The sequence below is a fragment of the Mchenga conophoros genome, linkage group LG2 (assembly GCF_057382185.1).
Source record: "Mchenga conophoros isolate Kocher_MC1m ecotype Shallow Benthic linkage group LG2, M_conophoros_male_GT1.1, whole genome shotgun sequence".
In the NCBI taxonomy this organism is placed as follows: Eukaryota; Metazoa; Chordata; class Actinopteri; order Cichliformes; family Cichlidae; genus Mchenga; species Mchenga conophoros.
Window position 1 is genome coordinate 2,992,268 of NC_140527.1, and position 25,592 is coordinate 3,017,859.

The 25,592-nt window shown below is 41.8% G+C and overlaps 3 protein-coding genes across 6 annotated transcripts in view; all 3 read left to right on the forward strand.

The window, feature by feature from the left end:
• Positions 1–1,419: 1,419 nt before the first annotated feature.
• spdl1 (spindle apparatus coiled-coil protein 1) lies at positions 1,420–10,010 on the forward strand. 2 transcript variants are annotated; one of them, XM_085283272.1, is made up of 13 exons: positions 1,420–1,545; positions 2,276–2,437; positions 2,601–2,777; positions 3,529–3,723; positions 4,011–4,160; positions 4,532–4,630; positions 4,732–4,842; positions 4,930–5,070; positions 5,483–5,589; positions 6,487–6,607; positions 6,961–7,027; positions 7,113–7,359; positions 9,565–10,009. In XM_085283272.1, the coding sequence occupies exons 2-13, from the start codon at positions 2,276–2,278 to the stop codon at positions 9,710–9,712; spliced, it is 1,725 nt and encodes a 574-aa protein (XP_085139398.1). In that variant the 5' UTR covers positions 1,420–1,545; the 3' UTR covers positions 9,713–10,009. The 2 variants fall into 2 exon arrangements, with proteins under 2 accessions (XP_085139398.1, XP_085139406.1); XM_085283280.1 differs by lacking the exon at positions 1,420–1,545 and adding an exon at positions 1,711–2,050 and having other exon boundaries at positions 9,565–10,010.
• Positions 10,011–10,209: 199 nt separating this feature from the next.
• On the forward strand, positions 10,210–21,260 carry sil1 (SIL1 nucleotide exchange factor). 2 transcript variants are annotated; one of them, XM_085283294.1, is made up of 12 exons: positions 10,210–10,340; positions 10,805–10,908; positions 15,997–16,132; positions 17,033–17,138; positions 17,281–17,386; positions 17,503–17,589; positions 17,698–17,793; positions 17,877–17,998; positions 18,523–18,619; positions 18,867–19,031; positions 19,195–19,359; positions 19,444–21,258. In XM_085283294.1, exons 1-12 carry the CDS (start codon positions 10,235–10,237, stop codon positions 19,639–19,641), a joined length of 1,488 nt encoding a protein of 495 aa, XP_085139420.1. In that variant the 5' UTR covers positions 10,210–10,234; the 3' UTR covers positions 19,642–21,258. The 2 variants fall into 2 exon arrangements, with proteins under 2 accessions (XP_085139420.1, XP_085139429.1); XM_085283303.1 differs by lacking the exon at positions 15,997–16,132 and having other exon boundaries at positions 19,444–21,260.
• A 515-nt stretch (positions 21,261–21,775) lies between these two features.
• Positions 21,776–25,592, forward strand: part of uvssa (UV-stimulated scaffold protein A) — a 36,645-nt gene continuing 32,828 nt past the window's right edge. For both annotated transcript variants that reach the window (XM_085283314.1, XM_085283315.1), the window contains exons 1-3: positions 21,776–21,934; positions 22,392–22,511; positions 25,163–25,316. In XM_085283314.1, the coding sequence (XP_085139440.1) occupies positions 22,402–22,511; positions 25,163–25,316 (264 nt within the window). In that variant the 5' untranslated portion in view covers positions 21,776–21,934; positions 22,392–22,401. The remainder of the gene's footprint in view (positions 21,935–22,391; positions 22,512–25,162; positions 25,317–25,592) is intronic.

A 25,592-nucleotide genomic window follows, 5' to 3' on the forward strand; every position in this document is an offset into this window, starting at 1 on the left:
TTTTCCTTTTCCCATTCCTCCCTGTACTTTTGCAGCCTATTTTTTCTTTCTCTGAGCGAACAAACATTGCTGCTCTAATGCTGGGCTCACACTGTGCGATTTTTGGCCCATTTTGAGCCGATTTTTGAGTCGTGCGACCGATTTGGTGATCGGCCCGATTTTGGCCTTCATCGTGCGTCGTGTAGTTTACGCGGGGTAACGAGAAGCGATTAACACCTCACGACCAGCTCCCGATCATCAATCGCTCGTGAGGGTGTCACCACAGCTGCTCACGCGCAAACACGTAAACGTCGGTGAAAAAGACGGAGCAGCACGGCAGTGCAGCGTGTGATCTGGACACAAGCGATGGAGGCACAACTTGTAGAACTTTGGAAAGCTCATCCGAGCCTTTTCCATGTGGCATCACAAAATTATCACGACCACAACAACCGTGAAAATAGTTGGATCTACACTGCTGCTCAATCACAGCTGCCTGATCAATGTTTTTCATTAGCAATTTAGCAAAGTTGATGTGGTGGTGTGTCTGTGTGAGTGAAAGACAGAGAGAGCGAGCGACAGATTTTCTGTTATAACCTTCATTTTATGGAGGCACAGTGTGCCGTCCGAGACTTGCACCGCAGTGTCGGCGTTTGTTTCCCTGTTGGCCGGTATTTTCTTCGTAAGCGACCTTTCCTCGACCAATGAGATAAGCGATAATCTAACTTGTCATACTCGAATTGTCATAAGTGTGCTGTCAGCTCATTGGTCACAAAGCAGGAGAGGGGCTGGGAATTATGTTTTCAAACAAAGTGTTAATTCCATTAAAAGTTATAGACTACTTTTGATTCTCACTGTATTACGGGACAAAGTGCGTCCCTTATTAGCTCAATACGGGACGTGAACTTTTGTTTCTAAATACGGGACGATTCCGTTTTTTAAGGGACGGTTGGCAACCCTATTACAAGCCGTTTCCTATGTCTTTGCTGTACATCTAGCAGTTCTCTTTACTTTCTTTATCTTCATGACTATCTCTCTTTTTGCCCCCTTGTATACTTTCCAGTATTTCCACATTCCACTTCCAGATCTCTGTCCAGAGACACACCAAACACCGCCTTGGCAGTTTCCCTCTGCACTGCAGCTGTACATTCCCAGCCATCTATCTCTTCACTACCATCCAAAGCTGTTGAATTTGAGTACATATTTGACTATTTTTTAAATTAGATTAAAATTAATTGAATTTATGAATGGATTCATACATTTAGAAATATTTATTTGTACCTACTGTTTTTACTGTCCATTAATTTATCACAACATTAATTCCTTTAATAATAAAAAAAATCATGTGTAAATGAAGGTACTAATGAATATTTAATTGCGCTATTAATTATTTATCAATGAAATTGTTTATTTCGATGTGCGCAAGTGTCTCGGTCCTCCATACCTAGAGGGCGATATCTCAACAGCGCCAGGTTGACGAATCCCCAAAAAGTCTCGCCGAGTCAAGATGTCGCGATAACTGCTTGGAGTCGGATTCAAATTGTGGCGCTTTGACTGATCGCTAACAAGGTATATTTAATCCTTGTTTTTGTTTATCTATCTTATAGGCACTTCGTCAGTAGAAGAACTGCCCACAGTAGAGTTGTTGCTGCTAATTAAAAGAAAATATCGTTAGTTCGGAGTTTGTCATATTGAAATCTTAACCCCCCCCCAGGCTTAGATTGTGTGGCTGAATACGAGCAGGAGCTAGCCATCTTTACCTGACTTGTTGACATTTTTTGGCCGATACTGTTGCTTTTATATCTGCTGTAGCGGTTGCTTATTGTCCTCCTGGACATTTACTGTCACTATTTATCTTATTAACAGCGGGACGTTAGCTTCAGATTAATTAAAGCTGTATAGCACTGTCTTACAAAACAAACGAGAGCACGGTATAGACGTTAGCATAAACGGTTGCATTTATTTAAGCCTTTTTTGATTACTTTTGTGTGTCACTTTTTAAATACATGCATTGTTTCTGAGTTGGACAGTGGAGTATAAAAAATCTCAAAGCTGCCTCTGACTGCATCAGACTGTAAGTGACAGAGAAAATGAAAACGATAGATAAAATAAAAGTCACATGGTGATAGCAAATAATTCAGGAACTGGATATTGTTAAGACTGACACCAATATTTGCTGATTCAAAAGGCTGATACATCAAATTATATATATATATAATATAAGGTTACGGGCTTTTTCGGTAAAGACTGGTGCACACAACAAACTTTAACACACATTTGTGCGTCCTTCACTTTCCAGATGGCAGCAGAAGAGGAGATCAAGGTACTGAGGATCCAGCTCAGAGAGAAGGAGGAGCAAGTTCATCAGGCTGCTCAAGCTGGCCTGGATCTCCTCAACCAGCAGGTGGAGCTGCAGAACCGACTGGATGAACAAAGAGTAGAGATGACCAACGCCCTTGAGGTCCGCTCTTACACAAATAAAGAGAAAAAGCTCCAGTAAACTGCCATGAGCCCAATACAAAAGTCCTTGTTTTCCTAAGTTTCCCGCCCTGTTGGTCATCCAAACTAACTTCATCATTGTTTCAGACCTCTCCACCTATCTTTGTCTGATGTGTGTGCCACAGGCTCTCGAGCAAGACAAGTACTCGTTGCAGAAGGAAGTGGAGCTGAAAACTCGGATGCTGGAATCACTGCAGTCGGACTTTGACTGTGTGAAGAATCAGCAGAAACGGCACCTTCAAGAACAACAAGAACATCTGGAGAGGGCTCATAGCATGGCACTCAGTGAGCTTCACAACAAGGTACAACAGCACGTGGTCTCATCTGGTATGAGGCCTGTACTAATGAGTGAAATTAGGGATAGGGAGCTATGCTAAATGTAAATGGTAAATGGCCTGTATTTGTATAGCGCTTTTCTAGTCCCTAAGGACCCCAAAGCGCTTTACACAACCTGTCATCCACCCATTCACACACACATTCACACACTGTGTACTATGTGTATCTATGTGAGTTATGAGGTTAAATGCACTATGGTATCTTACACCAGTAAAAGCCCCAATTCTTGAGTGGCTGTTAGAGCAGTAAAGTGAGATAGTTGTTGAGGTGTACCACGCTGTCACTGCCTTCAGAACTGCCTTCATTCTTTTTGGGGCTGGAAACATGATTCAGAGAATCTGGTCCGTATTGAAATGATGGAGTTACACAGTTGCTGCAGATTTGTTGGCTGTACATACAGATGCAAATTTCCCATTCCACCACATCTGTATGAGTACAGTAACTGTCCTGTTGTAGAAAACAGATTGACATGAATTAAGCTTTGCATTATGCTGTGCATTACACTGCTGGAAGCAGACATAGAGACACTATGGTCATAAAGGGTCACGGTCAGCAACAATACTCAGATATGCTGCAGGATTCAAACGATGCTCAGGTAGTGCTAATGGGCTTAGTGTACCAAGAAAATCTCCCTCACAGCCTGACTGGTACACGGCAGGATGGATCCACGCTGTCATGTTGTTTTCCAACCTGTGATTGTGGTTTTTGCTGTCTCAGATCCTGAGGTTGCAGTCTTCTCTAGAAGAGTCCCAGCTGAATGAAAAACAGCTGAAACATAAGCTGGAAATGCAGACCGAGACGCTGAATAACAAGACGGAGGAGCTCCGAGCTCTAAATGAACACACACAGAGTTCCATGACGTCGGAAATGATAGAGGTGCAGATGAAGATCACAGAGCTGGAGAACGTTAAAGTGAGTGACTTACAAAGGAAGGTTCTACAGACGGCTCATTCTCACAGCGACAGTGTGATAATAGAGACCATCCAGAGCTGAGCTGCTATGTTAAGCTGTTCAGAGAAAGGCTTGTGGATCTGACAAGCTGCTTAGTTTTTCCAGATGTTTTTGGTCCTTTGAGCACCACAAAGCATGTACCATCCAGGTCAACTAACACGAGAAGTACCTAGATGAATAAAAATCATTAATGGCATGAGAAGAAGAGGTGTTGAATCAGCATGTGGTGTAATCTGTTCATCTACCAGGTGGAGCTGGAGCAGGCACTGCAGGAATCGCAGTACAAGGAGCAGCAGCTGGAACTGAGCAACAGCAGCCTGCAGCGGCAGCTGGAGCGAATCACCGAAGAAAAGGAGGAAAGGCAGAAAGAAGCGGTGTCCTGGTTCAATGCATTAGAGGTGAACATGTTACAGTCTGCTGTTCTCTGTGTTGTGCAGTCACACCAGGGTGGAAATGCCTGGAAAGGTCTTAAATAAGCACTTTCACTAATCTCAAAATAGATTAACAATATAATAATCTAAAAGTATTAATGGAACGATTGAAATTAGGCAAGTAGGAGATGATATTGTGCATTTGATGAAGCTCGTACTTGCTGCTTGGTTGGTTGTGTCCGACTCTGCTGCGGTCACGTCCTGTGATAGTCTAATCAGGGCAAAGTTGATAATACAATCCAATTTTGAATTCTTAGAGAAGCGTGTTTAGTTTCACACAGTAAGCATTTCCACAGACTGTCGCTTCAGTTGTTGTCTTTCTCTCTCTGTAATGACAGAAATCTCGTGAGGCCAACAGGGATCTGCAGATCGAGTTGGATCAGGTTCTTCAGCAGGCCCAGGATCCAAACAGCAAAGGGAACTCGCTGTTTGCTGAGGTGTGTCACACTTTCCTTTGGCAGCAGGTCTCTCTGTAAGTCCAGAGTTGTGCTTGAATCGAACCTGGAACCTCAGTAAATGGCTCCATGTTGTGTTGCAGCTGGAGGATAAGCGGGCTGAGATGGAGAGGCAGCTCATCAGTGTGAAGGTCCAGTACCAGTCGCTGCAGAAAATACACACCTTTAGCAAACAGCAGATGCAGCGCTTGAAGGTAGCGTGCGATAGCTCATCTGGTCGGTCGCCGGTTTGTAACTGGTTGGTGGTTGGCTGACAGTATGGATGTGCGTGTTTGGTGCAGGTGCAGATAGCCACTCTGATGCAGCTGCAGGGCTCCAGGGCTGACCCTGCTCAGCTGGAGAGACTGCAGTCCATGCTGTCGGAGAAAAATGGAGAGATCCAGAATCTGATGACTAAACTGCAGAGGCTGGAGAAGGTGGAGGTGAGAACGTAACAGTCAGTGCAGTTTGTAGAACGACTTCACGTTGAGAAAGTGTGTGCGCTCGTGCGAGAGTAACACCTGCCCTGTTCCACAGACAATTACACAAAATGCTTTTAGAGCAGATTTACTTCACGTTAGTCCTACTTACTGAAAAAAACTTTCCCAGCAGACTAAGAGGTGCTAGCATAGCATTTATAAATTAGAGCTGGATATTAACAAGTCCAAAATCTACAGAAAACTACAGGCTCAGATAGAGCCTTGTCTCTAGCAAATGGGATGTTTTCTGCTTTAACAGGAGCTCGGCTAAGCCTCTCACATAACATGAACTTGTGCTGTTTTACTTATGAGATAAAATGCTACACCTGCTCTCCTAGATTCGGACACAGTCACATGTCGTTTGTTCCGTGTGTAGATGTTATTGAAGTCTCAGCCAGATAATCCGGCTCCAGCCGATGATGGAGATGGCCAGGATGAAACATACTACACCGACCTGCTCAAAATGAAGCTCAGCAACACTCTGTAAGTTTGGCTGTTTTCTGGCCTTTTGCTTGACCATCTACAGGTTGCCTAGAAATATAATGATCTGAATAAAAGAAAGAAATTGTCAGTTGGCCTTTCTTGCCATCAAAATGAGTCTGGATCCATATTTTGGGACAGATGTATCCATAAATGTCTGATTATTGGCTCGTTAGAGCAGCATACAATCTTGGTTCACTTTCATGGTAAATGGACTGATACAGTGATTATTCTGCTCTGCTTGAACACTGAAAGTGCTTTAAAGAAAGGTCAGTGAAACAATGTTAAACAATTTATCTTTAATGTGAGATATTCAGGTTGACACAATGAGAACGCGTGAAAAACATGTTGGAAATGTAGCTTTAAAAAACGAAACAAAAAAGACAACAGGTTGGATCGACGGGAAAAATACATTACAGGTAAATTTATGTGAAGAAGCCAGTGCTTTGAGCCCCATTCATCGGGAGACAACTTGAAGTCCGCCACCTTATAGACGGTCCTTGGGTGCTTAATGTAACAGTGTTGTTGGACTTGGATGAAAGTGGGAAAACGGCCACAGTAATTAGGCTCAGACGTTAGAATAGAAGTAGAATCACTGTGCAGCTGAAGAAACCATCACAAGAACAAAAGAGGTTTTATCCATTTATAACGGATTTTTCTGTCTTTCGATCTTTATGCAGGAAGTCTGGGTCAGGTGGTTGGTTTTCTTGGTTTCATGAATCAGTGCTTAATTGTAAAACACATATTTGTCTGCACTGGGAAGATTTGATATTTTCAGGATAAAAAATAAACTGTTACTGTAACAAAGAAGGTTAGACTTCAGTTATTTCATCTACATATTTAACTTCGGCTTCAAATAGTGTGTGTGTGTGTGTGTGTGTGTGTGTGTGTGTGTCTTAGTAAGGATGCAGAGCGTCTGAGAGATGAGCTTTCTCTTCAGAGGATGAAGTCTTTGTCAGAGAGTCAGAGAGCTCTGGAGCTGGAGAGGAAACTCTTCACATCTGAGCGGCTGCTCAAACAGGTAACAGGCTGCTCTGACTGCAGCACTTCCCTGTGTTAGTATCTCTTACAAGTGCCGTTTAAAACTACAAAGCAGATGGAAGCACAAGAGGTAGTGTTTTACCTCTAGGTAGTGTTTTCTGTGGAAATCTTAAATAATTATAAAATGACATCTAAAAAAGTAACAATACTAAAATAACTTCATGGTTTTACAGTAATCGTGTAGCTCTAGTTGGTATATGTACTTGGTTTGTTTCTTCTACTGAGCTGTAAATTTGAGCCCCATGATGGGATTTTTGTAAGGAATGTGGACTATTGTATCTGCTGTGATCTTATATTTGCTATTTGATTGGATATTTCCATTTCCTGCTGCAGGCTCAGAGTGACAAGATCAAGTTACAGTTGCGAGTAGAGGAGCTCCAACACAAATATGAGCCAAAAGGTATGTAGCATAGCGCGCCCGCTCTGTACACATGTACACATGCGCCGGGGTTGTTGCAGCTCTGTAACTGTGCTGTCACCTGCAGAGGCAAAGAAGAATCTCATCCAGAAGAGAAAGAGAGAGAAACTTCCTGTTGACATCACACCCTCCGTGGAGGAGGCACCGCTGGACCGGACCAAGGAGGCCGTTGCTGTGGTGACAGATACAGCGGACCCCGAGGCTGACATGCGTCCTCCACTGAGCTCCTCAGCAGGTGTTTCAGAGGCTGAGCCACGGCCTGCAAAGTGTGTGAAGATCAGTGAAAACGAAGCTAGTGTAATTCCCAACCCCAGGTATGTACTAACAGCAGGGATGTGTACGACCAACTAAGTTCTTGGGAGTTTAGCGTTGGCTTTAACCCCGACCTTGCAGAGACGCCAAGGTAGTTTACATGACTGTACATAAATTTCTGTCCACAAGTTGCAGCTAAGGCATAAATACAGGTGGTTTTTCTGTTTAGGGGATTATTAGTAACATTTTGTCTGTATTTGTTAAACTGGAAGGATTTCATGAGTTTTAATCTTTGGTTTTGAAAAGTTGAGGCATTGTTCTCTGTAATATCTATGCTCCTCGTGATGAAGATGATGGGGGTGATTGTGATTGGCAGTTTGATTCTAGTCCACAGTAGGGCTGCCACAAACGATTATTTTGATAGTCGACTAGTCACCGATTATTTTTGCGATTAGTCGACTAATCAGATCATCATCCATTGGACGTAAAACTACAGCTTATTGCACCAGCAGCATCTGCTCTTATATAACTATCATTAGCTTACAGCTTTAAGTGTTTAAGGTCTGTGCTAACTAAAAATAAAGACAAGATGATAGTTTATTGAATTTTAATGAAATTTGCAGATTGTTTCGGTGAAGTTTAATAAACTCCTTGCTATCTAAAATATAACAGGACACTGGAGTATATTCTGGAGCATCTCACACTTCTGATAATCAGTTGTCTGCTTGACGTTTATTCAGCTGTGTAAAAACTATAACTTTAATCTCAGCCAAACCGATTTACTCAGGAACAAATAAAATACTAAAAAAAAAAAAAGCCAAACAATAACATTTTAAGTTATCTAAGTGACTCATATATGTTTAACCTGAGGAGTGAAAGACGGCGGTGGGTTTGACAACGATTTGCGGGGAGTCCGGTGTTCTCACGGCGCTAGTGAGCCTAGCCCCCGGCTAGCTATCGAGCTAGTGGGTAACAGACGTCTCCGAAAACGTCGGAGCGCTTTTGAAAATATGCGGTGTCCTGATAAACTGAGCAGATATTTGAGGTTTACACAGCTACATTCTCGCCTGAAAATATGTTAAACGTTTATTTTGTGACCCAGAAAGAATAATAAGAGTAACATTAAAACTAACTAGCTGCCGCCATTGTTGGAAACTGCGCTGGGCCGCGCTATGAATTCTGGGACACAGCTGCTTCTTCTTCTTCTTCTTCGGGGTTTAACGGTAGCTGACATCCTTGTACATGCAATGCTGCCATCTTCTGTTTCAGTCCGTTATTACACTCTTAAATCCTGCCACTTATTCCTGCGTCTTTTGTGATCTTACAAAGTTTCAAACGACGCGTCGACTATTAAATCAGTCGTCGACGATTTTGATAGTCGACGTAATCGTGGCAGCCCTAGTCCACAGTGTGATCTTTGAGTGGAAAATTTAATGTTTCTTGGTTGTGTTTTGTTTTTCCAGTAGATTTTGTAGTCTGTGTTATTGGAAACACTGATAGTTGGTATAGGAGAGAATGTTTGTCTCCACTGTTGCAATTTGGCCAATAAAAAAAAGGCCTTTGATAGCAGAGCATGACTTTTGTCTTCCACCCCTCACCCCCGACCGCTCATGGCACATGGCCCCACCCCCCCGGTTCTGATGGAGGTTTCTTCCTGTTAAAAGGGAGTTTTTCCTTTCCACTGTCCCAAAGTGCTGCTCATAAGGGGTCATATGATTGTTGGGGTTCCTCTGTTTTCTCTGTTGTCTTTACCTTACAATCTAAAGCACTGTGAGGCAACTGTTGTGATTTGGTGCTATATAAATAAATGTTTCATATTGGGAGGGAAGAATTGTGAGCTGTAGAAGCTCGGGCATCCTTAAAGAGTTACTGCGAGGTTGGTTTATTCTAATTTCTGACATAGTGGGTCTAGTAACTAATAATAAAGCATCAGGCCTTTTTTCCCTGTGAATTGTTATGTTCCTTTAATTTTATGGTTTTGTCATATTGCTCAAAGAAAATTGCAAATATTTTAAAGTGTTTAGTGTTCTTCTGAATCAGTGACTTGCCAAATCCATATTTGAAGCTGAGTGCTGAAGAGAAAGGTCCTGTTTACTTTGTCAAATGCTTTTTCTTCTAATGACACTAATAAGCTTGTTTAAAAATAAATAGTCTCAGCGCAACTTTAGTCCTGTTTTGGCACATCGTGTTGTTGACTAAGTACAGATGAAAACTGTAAGATCAGGAGCCGAATGAGCAGTAACTGAATTGTTTTTGGTTGTTCTCAGCTCTCCTTCAGCTGACTGTAAGGAGAAAGTGATGGAGGAGAACCAGCAGCAGAATAAGCGAGAGGAGAGGAGAAAGAAACAGAAAGCAGTGGAGATGATCCATGTCAGTTCTAACAGCAGCATGGAGAACCAGTGCGCTCAGCAGTAGGACTCATCAGGCCTGGACTACACACCGTCACATGTGGACATGTATATGATGCTGCTGTCATTTCTAATAGTCTTTAAAATAAAACAACTTCTGTTCTTATAAATATTATAATTATTAATTTGTTCTACAATTGTACCCACACATTTAAATCTATTAAAATGTTTCCAACATGCTGTATATTCATTTTTTCAATTCTTTCTTGTTACATTCTGTGATATGCAACATATCTTTAAAATACATCAAGTGCAGTAAGTATACATACGTTTCATATAAATATACTCTATAACTTTCTTATTTTCTCTAGCCCACATAATTAAACATTTCAGTTACATAAAACATGTGAATTTTGATTTTATGTACTGTATAACCTGTATAATAAATATGTGTAAAATATGCCACCTCCTACACCAGCTGCTGTATCCCGTTTATTTGAATATATAACACGCTACACCAGCAGGGGGCAGCAGCGGGAGGTTTGTGTACTGTACCGCAGCTCAAAGAAGAGAAGCTGTACGTGGACCAATGAGAATCGACGGAAAAGTAGAAGCTTTCGGATGTCTGCGGGAACTGTCAGAACAGGTGAAGGCATCGCTTCAGCGTCACTGCTGCTCTACTGTCGCTCGGACTGGTGAGTGTTTGCTAACCTGAACGCTGTCGCCGTCACGGAGCGGTTCTTGGTCGCAGCTTTCTGGTTCCTCGGGATTTGGGAACTCTTAGCTGTCAGCTGTTACGGCGTTACTTACGTGCTCATTGTGTCGCCTAGATATGCAAACATGTGTAGAGCTGTCATTGTGTCACTTTTTTGGTAGCCAATCTGTAAAGACGCTCACAGCCCGGTGAGTCACGCCAGACTCTATTCAACATCTTGACTTTTTAAATCGACATATTTCTCAAAGCAGATTATCACCAGAGACGGAACAAAAAGTAGTTTAGTCCCATTTTTTGGTTAAAACACGAGATTAGAGAGTGGAGTTTTGGCCCGGGCTGGAGAACAGTAATAAGGACCAGTGGTGTAGTGGTTAACCCCCTCGTAAAGCTCATGCAGCACCTGAAGGTAGCTATGATTCTGACATGCCGTGCTGTGTATTCCAGTCACCATGAAGCTGATACCCTTTCATGTCGGGGGAACCTCCTTCATCCTGGCCGTCCTCTTGGTGCTGCATTACTGTCACATAGCCAGCATTCTTGGCCACAAGGTAGGTTAAACCTTTTGCTCTGATAAAGTGTTTAAAGCTCTCAGATGTTCTCGAGCATGTCATTTAGTTTCGCTGCACCTGTGATAAGATGGATTTGGCAGCAGTGATGGGTGGAAAGAGCTGCTGATCAAAGCCTGGCTGTGGGCAAACTGAAGACTCGTGAGAACATCCACGTGTGTTTCAGCTGCAGCTGGGACTTGGCTGGAATTAGCGGTGTGATAAAAGCTGTTACCTTTTAACCCAGGTAACTCTCACTGGTAACCAGTGTTGGTCAAGTTACTTGAAAAAAAGTAATCAGTAACTAATTACTGATTACTTCCCCCCAAAATAATCCGTTGCTTTACTGATTACTTATTTTCAAAAGTAATTAATTACTTAGTTAGTTTTTTAAAACACTATTTACAACCTGAAGAGGTGATAAAGTGATAGATCTTTCAGCCCAATTCTACTTTTTCTGCATAATCCATCATACAAAATGTAATCAAATGGAAAAGTCTCTTTTTAAAACTTGTTTTATTCGTTTTAATCTTTTAACTTTATGCATCAAGCAAAAATGTAATTATATGCAACATTCTCTGACTGGAAGAAATTAGTTTAACATTTAAACCTATTTTCTGCACATTCCAGCTCATAAAATAAAATATTTTTTTGTGTTTACACTCAGTCTTTCAAATAGATGCAAGTAAAACAACAGAAAATAAAGTCAAAGACTCAGCGGTCCTGTTGCTCTATTTTCACCTGTAAAGCAGGAGTGGGGCAGGCGGAGGTTTACCCTGGTGCAGGTGTGCCGCGGTCAGTGGAAGGATACGGCAGTTTCTCTGTGAACGTCACATTCCCGTCATAGCGCACTCAGTGCTTCCTTGGAAGTTTAGGGTTTTTTCGCTGTAAAAAGAAGTTTTCTTCCCACGCACAGCGGACACTAATGTTTTTGTCACTTTTTATGGAATCAAACTCAAAGTAAGGTCAGTACTTCCACGCTTTAAACGCTGCACGCTCATACTCTCTCCCACAATCGATATATGACCCACTGTTTCACTAACGTTGCACTGGCTTACGTCACTGTCATGAGACATTCTCGCAAAAAATCACGGTTTTAGTAACGCAGCGTTTCTATGGGAAAGTAATCTAATTACCGTTTTTGCAATAGTAATCCCTTACTTTTACTCCTTACTTTAAAAAAGTAATCGGATTACAGTAACGCTACTGCCCATCTCTGCTGGTAACAAATGAAGACATCAGTGTTTTTATGGCAGTACACCATAAATGACAGTATCTTGTAACCGGACTCATGCAAAGAATAAAAATGAAGGGCTGCAAATCTATGGAACCCCAGGACTGCCATAATGAATTAATTAAATACACCATTAAATAATTAATTAAATGTGGCAATAATTAATTAAAATTGGAATTAATTAATTAAATAAATAGTTATGACACATGTAATTAATTAATTATGTATTTCACATTTTAATTAATTATTGACACATTTAATTAATTATTTATGTATTTCACATTTTAATTAATTATTGACACATTTAATTAATTATTTATGTATTTCACATTTTAATTAATTATTGACACATTTAATTAATTATTTATGTATTTCACATTTTAATTAATTATTGACACATTTCATTAATTATTGACACATTTAATTAATTATTTAATGATATATTTATTTATTTCATTTTGGCAGTCCTGACGCCTGGCTCTCGTCATGAAATAATTTTATCTGTCAGCCTCACCCATCAAACTCAGGGGGCGGGGTTAACGCTGCCCATGCAGCTTCTCTAACATTTGATTGGTTGCCGTGCAAAGTAAGTCAAAACAGGTCGATCCTAGAAAATCGATTGCTTGTGTAGACTTGGGGCAGCCAGTTATCCCAGAATGCAGATCAAATCACAAGCAGCAATGGTGGTGGTGTAGTTTTAAAATACCCCGTTTTTCTGTCACCAACTACACTTTTAACAGTGTTTTAGCCGCGAATGTCGCGCCGTATGTCTGGTCAGGTTGTCAACATAGAACATGTTTGCCAAAGTGCTCAGATGTTTTCAGAGATTTCACTAGCTCTGCTAACAGTTAGCATGCAGAGTGCACCGAGGGGGTTACGTTAACCGGTTTGTTTACATATTCCACTCTCCGTGTTCCACATGTTGCATTCGCAGATTCTCATTTTCACCAAACGATCGTCTCTTTCCGCCTGGTCTTGTGTCTCTGTGCTTCTGTAACATAAAGAACGAGCTGACATTTTTCTCACGAAACCAGCGATCAGCTCAACAGACCCTCAGTTTACCTGCATGCATCCTCCTCCTCATCTGTCAGCTGTTTAACACCTGCTGCTAATTCAAGAAACACGCCCACGTTACCTGGTGATAGTCACAGTTTAACTGGGCAGCCGGTGCTCGATATAACGCAATGTCAGCGCATTTTTCTGCACAAGATAAGTAAATATAGTATTTTCCCCGAGCGCAGAGCTGCTGGAGCTCGTTTCCTTACAGAGCACTTTATAGGCGAACAGCTTCATCAGCGGCTGATGTCCAATCACCGGCACAGCTTTCAAACCTCAGCTGAGTTTTAGCTCTGTGGTTAAACGCTGGACTTCATTCACTCAGGTTCTGTCTGTCGGGTCACGTTTACTTCGCTGTTTTATTTACAACTGAGCAAATCGGTTTGGCTGAGGTTAAAGTTACGTTTCATAACTGCATAGTTTCACAGACGTTTAATGAACCACTGGCACATGTGTTAGACTGAACTATCATCTAAATATCATCTGTTTTTTAATAGTTATTCAACTGTATTCTAAGCACCAGCTGTCTGTTAGAATGTGATTTTTTTTTTTTTTCTCTCTCTGTTGGCAGAGGTATAAAAATGCGCAGGAAAATCTGACGTGCATGGCGAACTTCACCGACGATATTTAGGGAGGAATAAACACACAGCAAACATAAATGAACCATTTGTCTGTCTCCATAATTGAGAGAATTTTCTCTTCTTATGTCATCTCTCTCTCTCTCTCTCTCTCTCTCTCTCTCTCTCTCTCTCTCTCTCTCTCTCTCTCTCTCTCTCTCTCTCTCTCTCTCCCTCTTTTTTTTTTTTTTTTTTTTTTGCTTTTTCGGTCATGTTATGTTTACCTGTCAAAGGCTTGTTACAAACTATGAAACACATTGTGCAGACTTCTGGATGTTAGAAGAAAACTAATACTGCTCATGAATGAGACTAAAGGCAGGAAGGTGTCCTTTAAAACTAAACATGTTAATAGGACCTCCCTATTTATATCATAGTTTATGATATAGCACGTGTATTTCAGTAATAGCCTGCTGAGGCCACTATACGTGCTGGCCTCATATCAAATGTGAAGGCAGACTGAGTCTATGTTTGACGTTTTTTATATCTAATCTTCCTTTTCAAACATTTAAACAGCAGCGAGTCTGCAGCTGAGGGAATACAAATTCAAATTATCGGAACAGGTTTGCTCGTTTCTTGGATTCATTTGGTGATTTATTAAATGTATAACTGTTATTCTAATCTGCTGCTGAGTCTCTTACACTTTTCTTTATGCTGTATATTTTCACGTCTCTGGAATAGTTGGCAGTTAGATAGTCAGCTGGGAAACTTTGTGTTAACTCATGGAGCTGAGGATATCGTGGATATGCTGACCTCGCTGCGTGGTGTACAGAGCGAGGTCAGCATGATTAATATTCACAATAAAAATATTAGCCGAACATCATGAAGTCTGTATGTGTTTCATAGTGTCGAACAACCTTTGTACAGTTAAAGCCAGCAGTTACTACATGAGGAAACACCAACGTTATCTCTTTTATGTGTTTATACACAGGTCACGCTGATTACTGAACAAAAACCCAAAGATCAGATGTTAAACAGATTTATTTGCTCTCTCTCCTCCTTAAACATGTTTTTAATGTTAGTTATAATTCAGAATTGGCGACTGAAACACGTAGGACACATAAGAACTTCAGGAAATAAAACATCGATAAATATAACCTCAGTAAAAGAAGTCAGCGGGGGTTACTACAGCTGTGTACCGGGGCCTGCGCTTTGTCGGTGGGATTGCTTGCGAGGCGAGCGGGTCTATCCCACGCTTTGCCGTGAGACTGGGCAGACATCTCCGAAATCATCGAAACACTTTTGCAAAGAGGCTGTATCTTGACAAACCGACCAGACACATGAAGATTAAACCACTACATTCTCGGCTAAAAAAATATTAAAACGGTATTTGGTAACACACAAACAGGGTTTTTCAAAGCTCAGTTCTGTTAGCTTCCACATGCAGGTTGTTGTGTGCTAGAAACAATGGCCACCAGGCCAAAGCAATGGTTTTGACTCGATCAGCGTTAACCCCGCCCCCTGAGTTTGATGGGTGAGGCTGACAGATAAAATTATTTCATGATGAGAGCCAGGCGCCAGGACTGCCAAAATGAAATAAATAAATATATCATTAAATAATTAATTAAATGTGTCAATAATTAATTAAATGTGTCAATAATTAATTAAATGTGTCAATAATTAATTAAAATGTGAAATACATGAATAATTAATTAAATGTGTCAATAATTAATTAATTAAATGTGTCAATAATTAATTAATTAAATGTGTCAATAATTAATTAATTAAATGTGTCAATAATTAATTAATTATTGCCACATTTAATTATTTAATGGTGTATTTAATTAATTCATTATGGCAGTCCTGGCGTTCCATACAAATCAGCAGAACTGGTCTCCTTGTTTTACATGCTAAAAGCGATGATGCCTTTGTTCTGTGCACTGTCGCTTCTCAGGAGGAATGTGACTCATAGTCTAAAGGGGCTGTGCATGCTTAGTAACACTAAAGAAAAGAACGGCGCTGTATAAATGCTGGTATATTTCCATGAAGTTAATTAGCCTCTTTAGAGAGAACTTGGAGTGTTAGAGCTGGAGTGCTCGTATGCTGATGTAAGAGCTATGAAGTAAAAATAAAAAACAGCAAGCACCATCAAAAATGGCATCTGAGTTTGAATGAAACCCAAAGAAAGGTGTTTGTCATTAAACCAGGGAGGTGTCTAAATTTCTTCCCATGTTTCTCTTTGTGCAGTCTGGAGGCGATTTAATCGTGGTGGAAAACCCAGAACATGAGGCTGTAAACGGTGAAGAGGAAGACGTGGCAGTAGATGATGAAGGAGATTTAGACGTTGTCCAGCCCAGTGAGCAGTGGCAGACACTTAAACCAGGTCATGCCCTCAGTGTTTTCCTTCACAGGGCTTTTTCTCTGGTTCTGAATAATGACAATCAGTCCTAAGATAAACACAACTTTGTGTATGATCTAATGCTTCAGATGAGGATAGACCTTATATAGATGAAGCCTCCATATGGGATTTATTTGATCCTCCTTTCATGTAACCTCACAAAGGTTGTTACTAAAATGATGATTTTGCATAGAGAAAATGTATCTGTGAAGTTTAATCGTGCCAACACAGTTATTGTGATAGCCAATATTTGTTAAATAACCATTATTGACGCAACAATCAACACTTACCCATGTTGCAGTTCCTTTGGTGGCTCCAGAAGGGAGTGAGTCCCAGTAGCTGTAGCAATCTCCATGGATGTCCTGTTAATAAGGCCAACGAAACGATGTTTAGTCTCTTACAAGCTGGTAACAAAGTGTTGTCTGGTTCACCCTTAAACCTAGCTGGTGTTTTTTCTGCTTGAATGATTCGGTGTTAAGTGGCTTAACAAACCAAAAGGTACAAAGTCTAGAGTGGAAAGAAGTGAAAAGCAGCCAGTGCACAAAGAGGCTCTGAAAGACTTTCAGAAAGCAGAAAATCTAAATGTAGCAACAGGAAGGGTGGTTCAAAACATTTTCAGAGTACTTCATTACAAAAATTCACATTAGAGTGTGGCAGCGTGTAATTGTTGTTATTGACAGACATGATTTGCTGCACATACTAAAGGCCTTTATGCGGGACCTTATATCACATATACACAGCCATTAGCTGACTCAAACATCGGTTTGTATTTGCATCCATCCATTTTCTGCTGCTTCTGGGTCGCATCAATCTGCGAGCTCACGAGTTTCATAATATTCAGCAGTCGTATAATTATTTTGAGCAACTCTGTCTGTGCACACACAGGTCAGGCAGTGCCACAAGGTTCTCACGTGAGGCTGAATCTGCAGACAGGTGAGAGGGAGGTCAGACTGGGAGAAGAGCAGCTGAAATACTGGACAGAGGAGCACAGGTGGGGGTCCAGGCTAAAACTTCAGTCTGCAGACAGTAGTTTATTTCGCTCCCTTTAATACTTCTTCCAGCAAAGTGCACCCAGTAGGGGGCAGTAGTAGGAAAAGATAAAATGGCTTTGCAGTAAAAGTGTACATTTGCAGGGAGGAAGAAGCGCTCCGGTCTTCCTTTAATCCCGATGAGCTGAAACGAGCCATGAAGAAGATAAAAGAGGACTGGAAGCTTGGAAGCAAGGACACAGAGCAGAAGGTAGCAGCTCAAATGCCACTGTTGAACTTCTGATTACATGCTGGCAGCAGAAGCTTTAAGTGTGCCCACATATGAGCCTTTACTGTGTGTCTCCACTGCTCGCTGGGCGCTTCTAGGACTCTGTGGCTTCTAAGTTTCGCACAATGGAGGAGTTGAAGAAAGACATGGCTCAGCTGGACCTGCTGCTGGAGACGGATGTTCAGGTACATCAGTGTTCCTGGAGCTCACGTATGATTGTGACGTGACCTTGAGTGAGCTGTTACTGTGAAACGTTTTGAGCTTCAGTCAAATGAAGTTTCTTGCATGTGTAGATAATGAGGCGTCTGCTGGAGCAGTTCAACAGCAGCAACTCAACTAGCGAACAAAGACTGAGCATCCTGACGGAGCTCGAATATCTGGTGCATCAGGTAACACACACACAGGATGATGTTTCACACTGTGGTGAATTGTCCCGTCTCTAACCCTGCATGCATGCTTGTATGTGTGCTAGGTGGATAATGCTCAGACTCTGTGCTCCATGGGGGGCCTCCAGTTCCTTTTAGAAGGTCTGAACAGCTCTGACTTCAGATTACAGGAAAGCTCTGCTTTCGTCCTGGGCTCTGCATTAGCCAGGTATGATATTTAGACTTGATTAAGCTTGATTAGTCTGATGTTCCAGATGTTCCAGATATGCAGATATGTCACTTCTTGCTGTACAGTGGTGTCTGTGATCACATCGAGCTTCTGTAGCTGTTTAAAATCAAAACAGGTGGTTTTTAAATACATTTTTGACTTTTCTCTGCAAATTGTGCACAACATTATGTTTTGTTCTTGTTTACTATGTGACTGAGTTGTAATGCAATAACCCTGATTGCGATGGCACTCCAACAGTGCTGCAGCTTATCAGATGAGATCGTATAATGTCACAGAACACTGGCTGCACAACATGTGGTACATCATGGTTTTGGGTTCTTTTTGGAAAAAAACCAAATTTGAATTTTGAAAGCCAAGCAGCAACTTCCAGGCGTCGAAAAGTTCCAAATAATAGTCAAATAGTTGAATATGAGTCTTGAAAGTCTCAAATCTCTTCTGAGCAAAACACTTGAGTTGAAAGCAAACACGACTGTCAGCGTTGTCACACTTTGTGTGTCCTGCAGTAATCCAGCAGTTCAAGTTGAAGCCGTGGAGAATGGCGCTCTCCAGACACTGTTAACCACGCTGGCCACTGCTCAGCAACTCAGAGTCCAAAAAAAGGTAAGCACACCCACACAGCTTTCAGTTTATGTTCAGAAAGTTGGAGGCAACACGTTGCACAGAGAGCTTGACAAAAGAAGGCAACTCGACTTGTTTAGGTTTGTGAAGATGCTTCACCTCTCATCCAGGAAACTCTCAAGACTACCATGACTTGTAAGAATGAGAACCGCCACAGACACACACACACACACAGCTGAAGAGTGTGTGTGTGTGTGTGTGTATATGTGTGTGTGTTCGTTCTGTCTAGGTTCTGTTTGCAGTGGCTTCCCTCTTGCGTCACTTCCCCTATGCACAGCGTCACTTCCTGACACGTGGGGGTCTGCAGGTCCTGTCAGAGCTGTTCAGGACTGACAGCAGTGGAATTCTGCGTACACGCATCGTCACCATGTTATACGATATGATTACTGAGAAGGTACAGTAGACGCACGCTCCTGCTCCTCGATTCCAAGCCCAGTGCAGTGCTCCTCTTCAAATACAAGGTCTAAATGATCTGAATGATTAAAGTTGGTATCAGTAGGTTGGGACTTTCCAGTGCCCAGCTCGTGGGATCGTTCTCATGATCTCTCCTCTTCCAGGAGCTGATCTTCCAGGGAGGTCTGGACCCAGTACTGGACGCGTCTCATGATGAGCGGCGGCGTCAGTACTCTAAGGTGTCTTTGCAGGAGGAGCTGTTGGAGAAGGGCTGGTGCATTCTGGTCCCACAGCTCCTGGAGTCTTCAGAGAATGACTACAGAGAGAAGGTGGGTGGTTTCATCTATTTTGCATTAATAGTATAACAACTGTTAAAAAGAACTTTCCCTGAGAGTCGGTGCTGTTTTTTGCAGGCTCTCCGGGCTTTGTTGGCAATGGCTCCAGTGTGTTTGGATCAGTACCGCTCAGACGGCTCTCTGCAGGCTTCTCTTCACTCTCTGAAGCAAGAGTACCAGGGCATGATCCAGTCAGAAATAATTCTAGCAGAAGAGAACACCTACTTTGAGGAGATTGTAGAACTCATCGATGCACTGCAAGTGAAAATGAAATGATCAGAGGACAGCACTTTGACGTTTCATATGAACATGGCGTACATCGAGGAGCTGGCACTTTTACTCTGTTGGGGTCAGTCGATCGCAGAGCAGTGGACAAGGAACACAATTTTGAGGACATAACGAGTGAGCTGGAAGACAGATCTGCGATTAGTCAGCATGAACACAACCAACAAATACTTCACGTGTTGCCTAAAAATGTTCTCCACACTTCTGAAGCTGTTCGTATGGCCTCTCTGAGAGGTCACATCGAGGGTGATTTTTACCATCAATAACGTTGCTTTTCTTCCAATCACTGTGGTGTGTGGGTAGGGTGGTGTAGTCCAGGTATGTGCTCCAGATGCTATAGAGGATGTGCACATACTGACTGCACACACACCGCTAATCCCAAAGAGCAGTGATCCCTGTTGCTGTATGGAGTCTCTTCTGGTTGCCGTCACAAGTGAATGTGTCACAGAAGGAATTGGTTCACAGTGATGGTGGCATGGTGATGGCCATGTAGTCCCGCTGCACGTTTGATAGGAAGCAAGAGCTGGGTCATGTGCTTTGCAGCAACGTCACTTTGCCAGGATGTAACTGGCTTCACTTCCTCTAACATTAGACATCAGGTTGGGTAAGTGCGCGTGTTATGGGTGTTAAGTCAGTTTCATGCAGAAGGCAGCGTCGGCAACGTCTGACTGATCACAAACGTGGATGTTTACTGGCAGCAGAGCGACGGATTTTATGAAGACCGTCAAGCAACGCAGCAACCATGGCTGAAGTATCTGAATGTGGAATAGTGCTGTACATACAGTATTAAACAACACTGTATGATTGCATGTTCAAGGTTAACCCTTAAGTTGCTGTGCTTATCCCCAGATCCCCCTCTGTATGCCTCATGAAAACCAGACTTTGTGACCACATGGGGATGTAAAAACTGTTTGACACTTAATTTTAAAGTCATGCCGCTCTGTGTGGTGGACAGTGTGAATGATACTGTAACATGAACGAGTGTTGTTGGTGGCATACAGACAGAAGGACATCGTCTGCTGTGCCAGGTGTAGCAGTCCACTTCCAGCTCCTCTAGGTCCCGACCTGAACCCACTGCACCACCCCTTCCCTGCAGCAGAGCCACAGACCACACCCCCACCACAATTACTGCTTATGTAACTTAGGCAACCTGACTTCACACCCAATGGAAACACGTTTTTCATCTGTTTTAAAATAAGAAAACAGGATTGTATTTGAAATGTTATTTTCTAAGACTAATATGTTCTACTCTATAGGTTACAGGAAATTTAAGCGTCTGGTAATACAAGTTATTGCAACTAACAAGAATGTGCTGCAAGTTGCAGTAGAATTTGGATAGATTTAGCTCTTTTGGGGTGTGGTGGGTTTTGTAGTAATATTTTCACTCTGGACTGATAACTTCAACATATTCATGTGCTTATTTATTTGAAAAAGATGGTGTTCTGTTGATGTATGTTCGAGAAAATAACTTATAGCTCCACAATAAAAAATGAGTGTTTCCAGACAAAAATGTTCACTAAACTTTCTTTTAGATTATTCTCTCTGCTGTATTTCAGTAAGTGTGCAGACACTGTAGATGTATTTGCAACCGTGCATGGGTACAAGATAGATTTTCAAGATTAATCTGGTAAAGAATGCAAATAGATCTCTTCCCTGTGTAATTCTGTGAATGGCACTTTGATCACTCAGTGTTGTCGCATAGATCAGATTGTGCTGCCACCATGAGGTGGAAAGAGAAATGACATTTTAGTAATTCTGTTTGTGGTCGCTGACCGTAAATAATACATCTTAATGTAGAAGCGGAGGCCCATATAAAATCTGACTTAGGTCCATGATTTGGACACGCCCCCATACATACTACATATGTGTATGAAAAGGAAAACATTTATTTTGAAGGGGTCACTTTTAGAAAGTTTTTTTTTAACACTGGAAATCCTCGCCTCTCTCAAACCCAGACTGCAGCCGATGTTTAAGAACTGTGTTTAGGAAAAGCAGCTGTTTGTTGTTGCCCACTCACCCCTGAGCGACAGCCATGAGCTACAGTCAGAAAAATGATAATAAAGCACAATCGACAGGCACAGTTTGAAGCTCTTATTCTGAAAAGTCAAACCGGTAGTACGTTCGCTTTCAGGAAGTGCATGACATAACTAAACGCTGCCGTATGTAAACAGAGAAATACAGCCGCGTTTCAGTTGTTGATCTTTGTCATGAATGAAGCGGCTCACCGAGGGGACTCGTTAACCGGCAGAAGCCTCCCTGAGGTTCAGTGTGTTTGAACAAGCTGGTAAGAAGCTAACCGGCAGATGCTGTTGTGTTCGTGTTTTGTTAGGATTGTGCCAGCTAGGTGGATGCTAGCCTTAAATGACTCCACCTGAAATCTGGAGACTTCTTTGTTTCTTTGATTTGAATTGTGTATATTTTTCTGTATCTGGTTAAATTCTATAAAATAAAAAACGCTGCACAAATATCTGATTAATACTGACTGCCAGTAGCAAACAGCTTGTGTCAGCGACTGTTATAAAGGTCACAGTTACTAACGTGGGTCATACTGGGCTGTGAAAAATAACAGATGATTTGCTTAAAAATGGCAGTGGTGTACCTAAAATGCTAATAACAAGTTTTTCAACTTCAGCATTGCCAGCTGTCCAGTTTTAATATGAAAGATTTTAATTCAGAGTAAAGGTTTACCTTTGTGTAACTCGAGTCACTCTGTATAGTTAAAGGTCTGTTTTTGTGTGCAGATGAACAGTGATGGAGCTGTCTCAGAGGGAGCGTCTATCGGTGTTGGTGGAGGAACTGACCACATCAGGACAGCCACAGCTCAACCAAGACAAAATGAAGGAGGTCAAAAAGCTCTGCAAGTATGGCATCAGCATTTCCACAGGGATTATTTAGTTGCAGGTGTAAAGTGGAATTATGAAACAAATGAAAGACTCCAAAATGTGCAATCCTTTGGAAAGGGGTCAGGATTGCAAGTATCTGACATCACAGTAAGGAAACCCTGAATCTATCAAGATCTGTTATCAAGCGCGCAGATTGTCTAGAGAATGTCAAAAGGGGCACATAGAATAACAACAACCCACATTCATCAGCAAGCTAATGTAATATCACTTCATACTATATCACTGTCATCAAGTGGGGACAATGCAATGCAAACATAGCCCATGTGTTACCTGATGGGTGCAGCGTTGATGTTGAGGGGTTACTGTTGCTGCTGATAGTGCTGGAGAGCAGGGCTGTGATGATCTGAGACGTGAGAGATTAAAAAGTCCACAGGAGATGGTAGCTGATAGAACAAGTCTAATGAGATTACAATAAAATAAGAATTCAGCCAAAAAATCTATACACATAAAATACACACACACATGCACATACAGTGACATTTTACACTGTACATACTATGGCCACTTTCCAGAATCCTTCTCTTATTAATTATTCCAGGTGCTATAATAATAAAGTAATAAATATTAAATAATGTATTTATGATGATTCAATTTGCTTGACTATCCGCTCTGTGCAGAAAGCTTTTAAATGTTTAAACTGTAGAGATAAAATCATTTTGCTGCTGTAAATTCAGCATTTTGTCTTATTTTCAATGTAAATCTAATATAATCTGTTTCTTAATGTATTTTCTTAGAAAGACAGTGTGTTTTAATCCATAATTATGTGGATATGCATATCAGTTTTTAGTGAAATATAAACCCCCAAGAAAGGCAGGGAACTTGCTTTAAAACTAAATATGTTCCCTAAAGCGTGGACAGACCTACAGACCCATGACACTCTTACTCAGTTAGCTAGCAGCTAATGACCAGCACAGTTGTGCAGTTAATAAAAGGACAGGTAATATTTGTCGTGCTGTTGCACACACAGCACGCTCATTTGTCTCATCAGTTACCACAAGACAATTTACCAACGTGTAATAATAACTTAATACTCCTGTGTGTTATAATTCAATAGAAGGACTAGATGTTACAGTGCCTGATAATCCACTGCTTCAAATGGAGAAAGTCTTGGTGGCTGTTATGAGGACAGCGGAACGCATCGTTGTGTGCCTCAACTTCACGGCGTGTTTCGTCTTTTATCACAAGTTAATCTGCCATTTTTTACCTTCCTTGGTTTGGTTTAGGAATTGGAGATCTGATCTAGACTATAATATTTAAATCTTGGGACACATCGTCAGTAGTGGACCTTGGATTCATCGGGTTTTTCGGCCATTATCACCAGACACCCTCATCCAAGGAGGCTCTGCTAGGGTTGAACTAGTGTGTCACTAGTTTATGTTAACATTGTTATTTCTCTTCTACTTTCTTCTGTTTAGTTTTCTACCATTTATCCACCGCAGCACGGTGGCACAGCGGTTAGCACTGTTGCCTCAGGTCCCGAGTTCAGTGCCGCCATCAGGCTGGGGTCTGATGTTTGCATGTTCGTGTGGGTTCTCCCCGGGTGCTCCGGCTTCCTCCCACAGTTATGCAGTTAATGGGGATAGGTTAATTGGAAACACTAACTTGCCCATAGTGTGAATGCGCGAGTGAGTTTAAAACGAATGGTTGTCTTTGTATGTGCGTTAGCCCGGCTGCGACAGACCGGTGACCTGTGCACCCCGCCTCTTGCCCTAAGACAGCTGGGATAGGCTCCCACGACCCTGAAAAGGATAAGCGGAAGCGAATGGATGGATGGATGGATGGATGGATGGACATCAATTCACTGTAACTGAGAAGTAAAATTTTAAAAATTTTAAAGCTTTAAAATTTTGGAGCCTCACTTTTTCAAAGGTTGATAGAGACAAGTAAGACAAAAGAGACGAGAGGAGAGCCAGGAGGGGGGGCACCTGATCTGGCTTCCCACACCTCCCTGCCGGATCGGGCTGTACGCTCTACCTACAGTGTATGCTGTACACCCTGCTTACTGGTTTCTGTTGCATCAGTCTTCGTCTCGCAACCAGCGCGCTCTGCCATCAAGGGCGAGCATTGGTCAATGGTAGTCACGTGACCGATGCAAGCCAGATCATTTTATTTAGCGAAATTGTGATTAATAATTAAATGTTATTGTTGAGAGGCACAGGGAACGCCACATGCGCACACACCGTTAAAAAAAATGTCTAAAGAAAAGGCCACCTGGGGCACCATCAGGAAAGGGGGAGGAGCTCAAGCCCCAACCCCTGCACGTGCCTGCCACAGAGGATCAGGATGAGAATCACAGTTTCCCACGAACAGATAAAAAGTTACTGGACAGTCAAATAAAGGTTACACAAAGAACGAAAGAAAACAGCTGATCATTCAATACAATAAGACCTTATCATCCAAAGCAATTTATGTAAGTGTGTATGAACTTGTATTTGTCTATACAAGAAAGGTTTTATGAAAACTGACAGTATTTATGGTAAATTATGGTTACGTGTTAAATACAGTCGTGTAATTCTTTGTCAGCATTATGAGTACAACAAATGTCAAATTCTTTCGTGATTCATAACATAAAATTTAGTTACTCTCCACCTGTTCTCCACTCCTCACAGAGTGTCTAATGACTGCATAGACCATGTGTACCACTCAGTGATGTCCCAGCTCAACCAAGAACATGCTGAGATCCGGCTGTCTGCCTTCCAGATCGCCGGTGAGCTCTTCTCCAGGTCACACCACTTCAGGATGCTGCTAGTGGATAACTTCCAGGTAAATCAGCTGCTAGTAACTAGTAATCATCTGAGATCATCCAGTGCACACCAAACATTACAGGACCTGCTTTCTACTGGCAGAATAAGGCCAATGATGGCTTTTTATAGCAGTCACCACACTGCTACAAAAGCCATCATATCAGTTTTGACAATATCCTCAACTCTACTCGCAGAAATGCTACCCTGTGACAGAGCCTCCAGGATATTTTTTGTGTTTAAACATCCTGGTTGTCTAGCGCCATTAGCATGCTAGCACTGCTAACTGTTGAGTCGA

Bases quoted from the DNA above. Each gene is read 5' to 3' on its own strand.
- sil1 (XM_085283294.1), top strand. From the start codon at position 10,235: ATGAGAATCGACGGAAAAGTAGAAGCTTTCGGATGTCTGCGGGAACTG. The intron at 10,909-15,996 runs GTAGGTTAAACC...CTCTTTGTGCAG, and splicing joins CCAGCATTCTTGGCCACAAG to TCTGGAGGCGATTTAATCGT. The intron at 17,794-17,876 runs GTAACACACACA...TATGTGTGCTAG, and splicing joins TCGAATATCTGGTGCATCAG to GTGGATAATGCTCAGACTCT.
- spdl1 (XM_085283272.1), top strand. From the start codon at position 2,276: ATGGCAGCAGAAGAGGAGATCAAGGTACTGAGGATCCAGCTCAGAGAG. The intron at 3,724-4,010 runs GTGAGTGACTTA...TTCATCTACCAG, and splicing joins CAGAGCTGGAGAACGTTAAA to GTGGAGCTGGAGCAGGCACT. The intron at 4,631-4,731 runs GTGTGTCACACT...GTTGTGTTGCAG, and splicing joins GGAACTCGCTGTTTGCTGAG to CTGGAGGATAAGCGGGCTGA.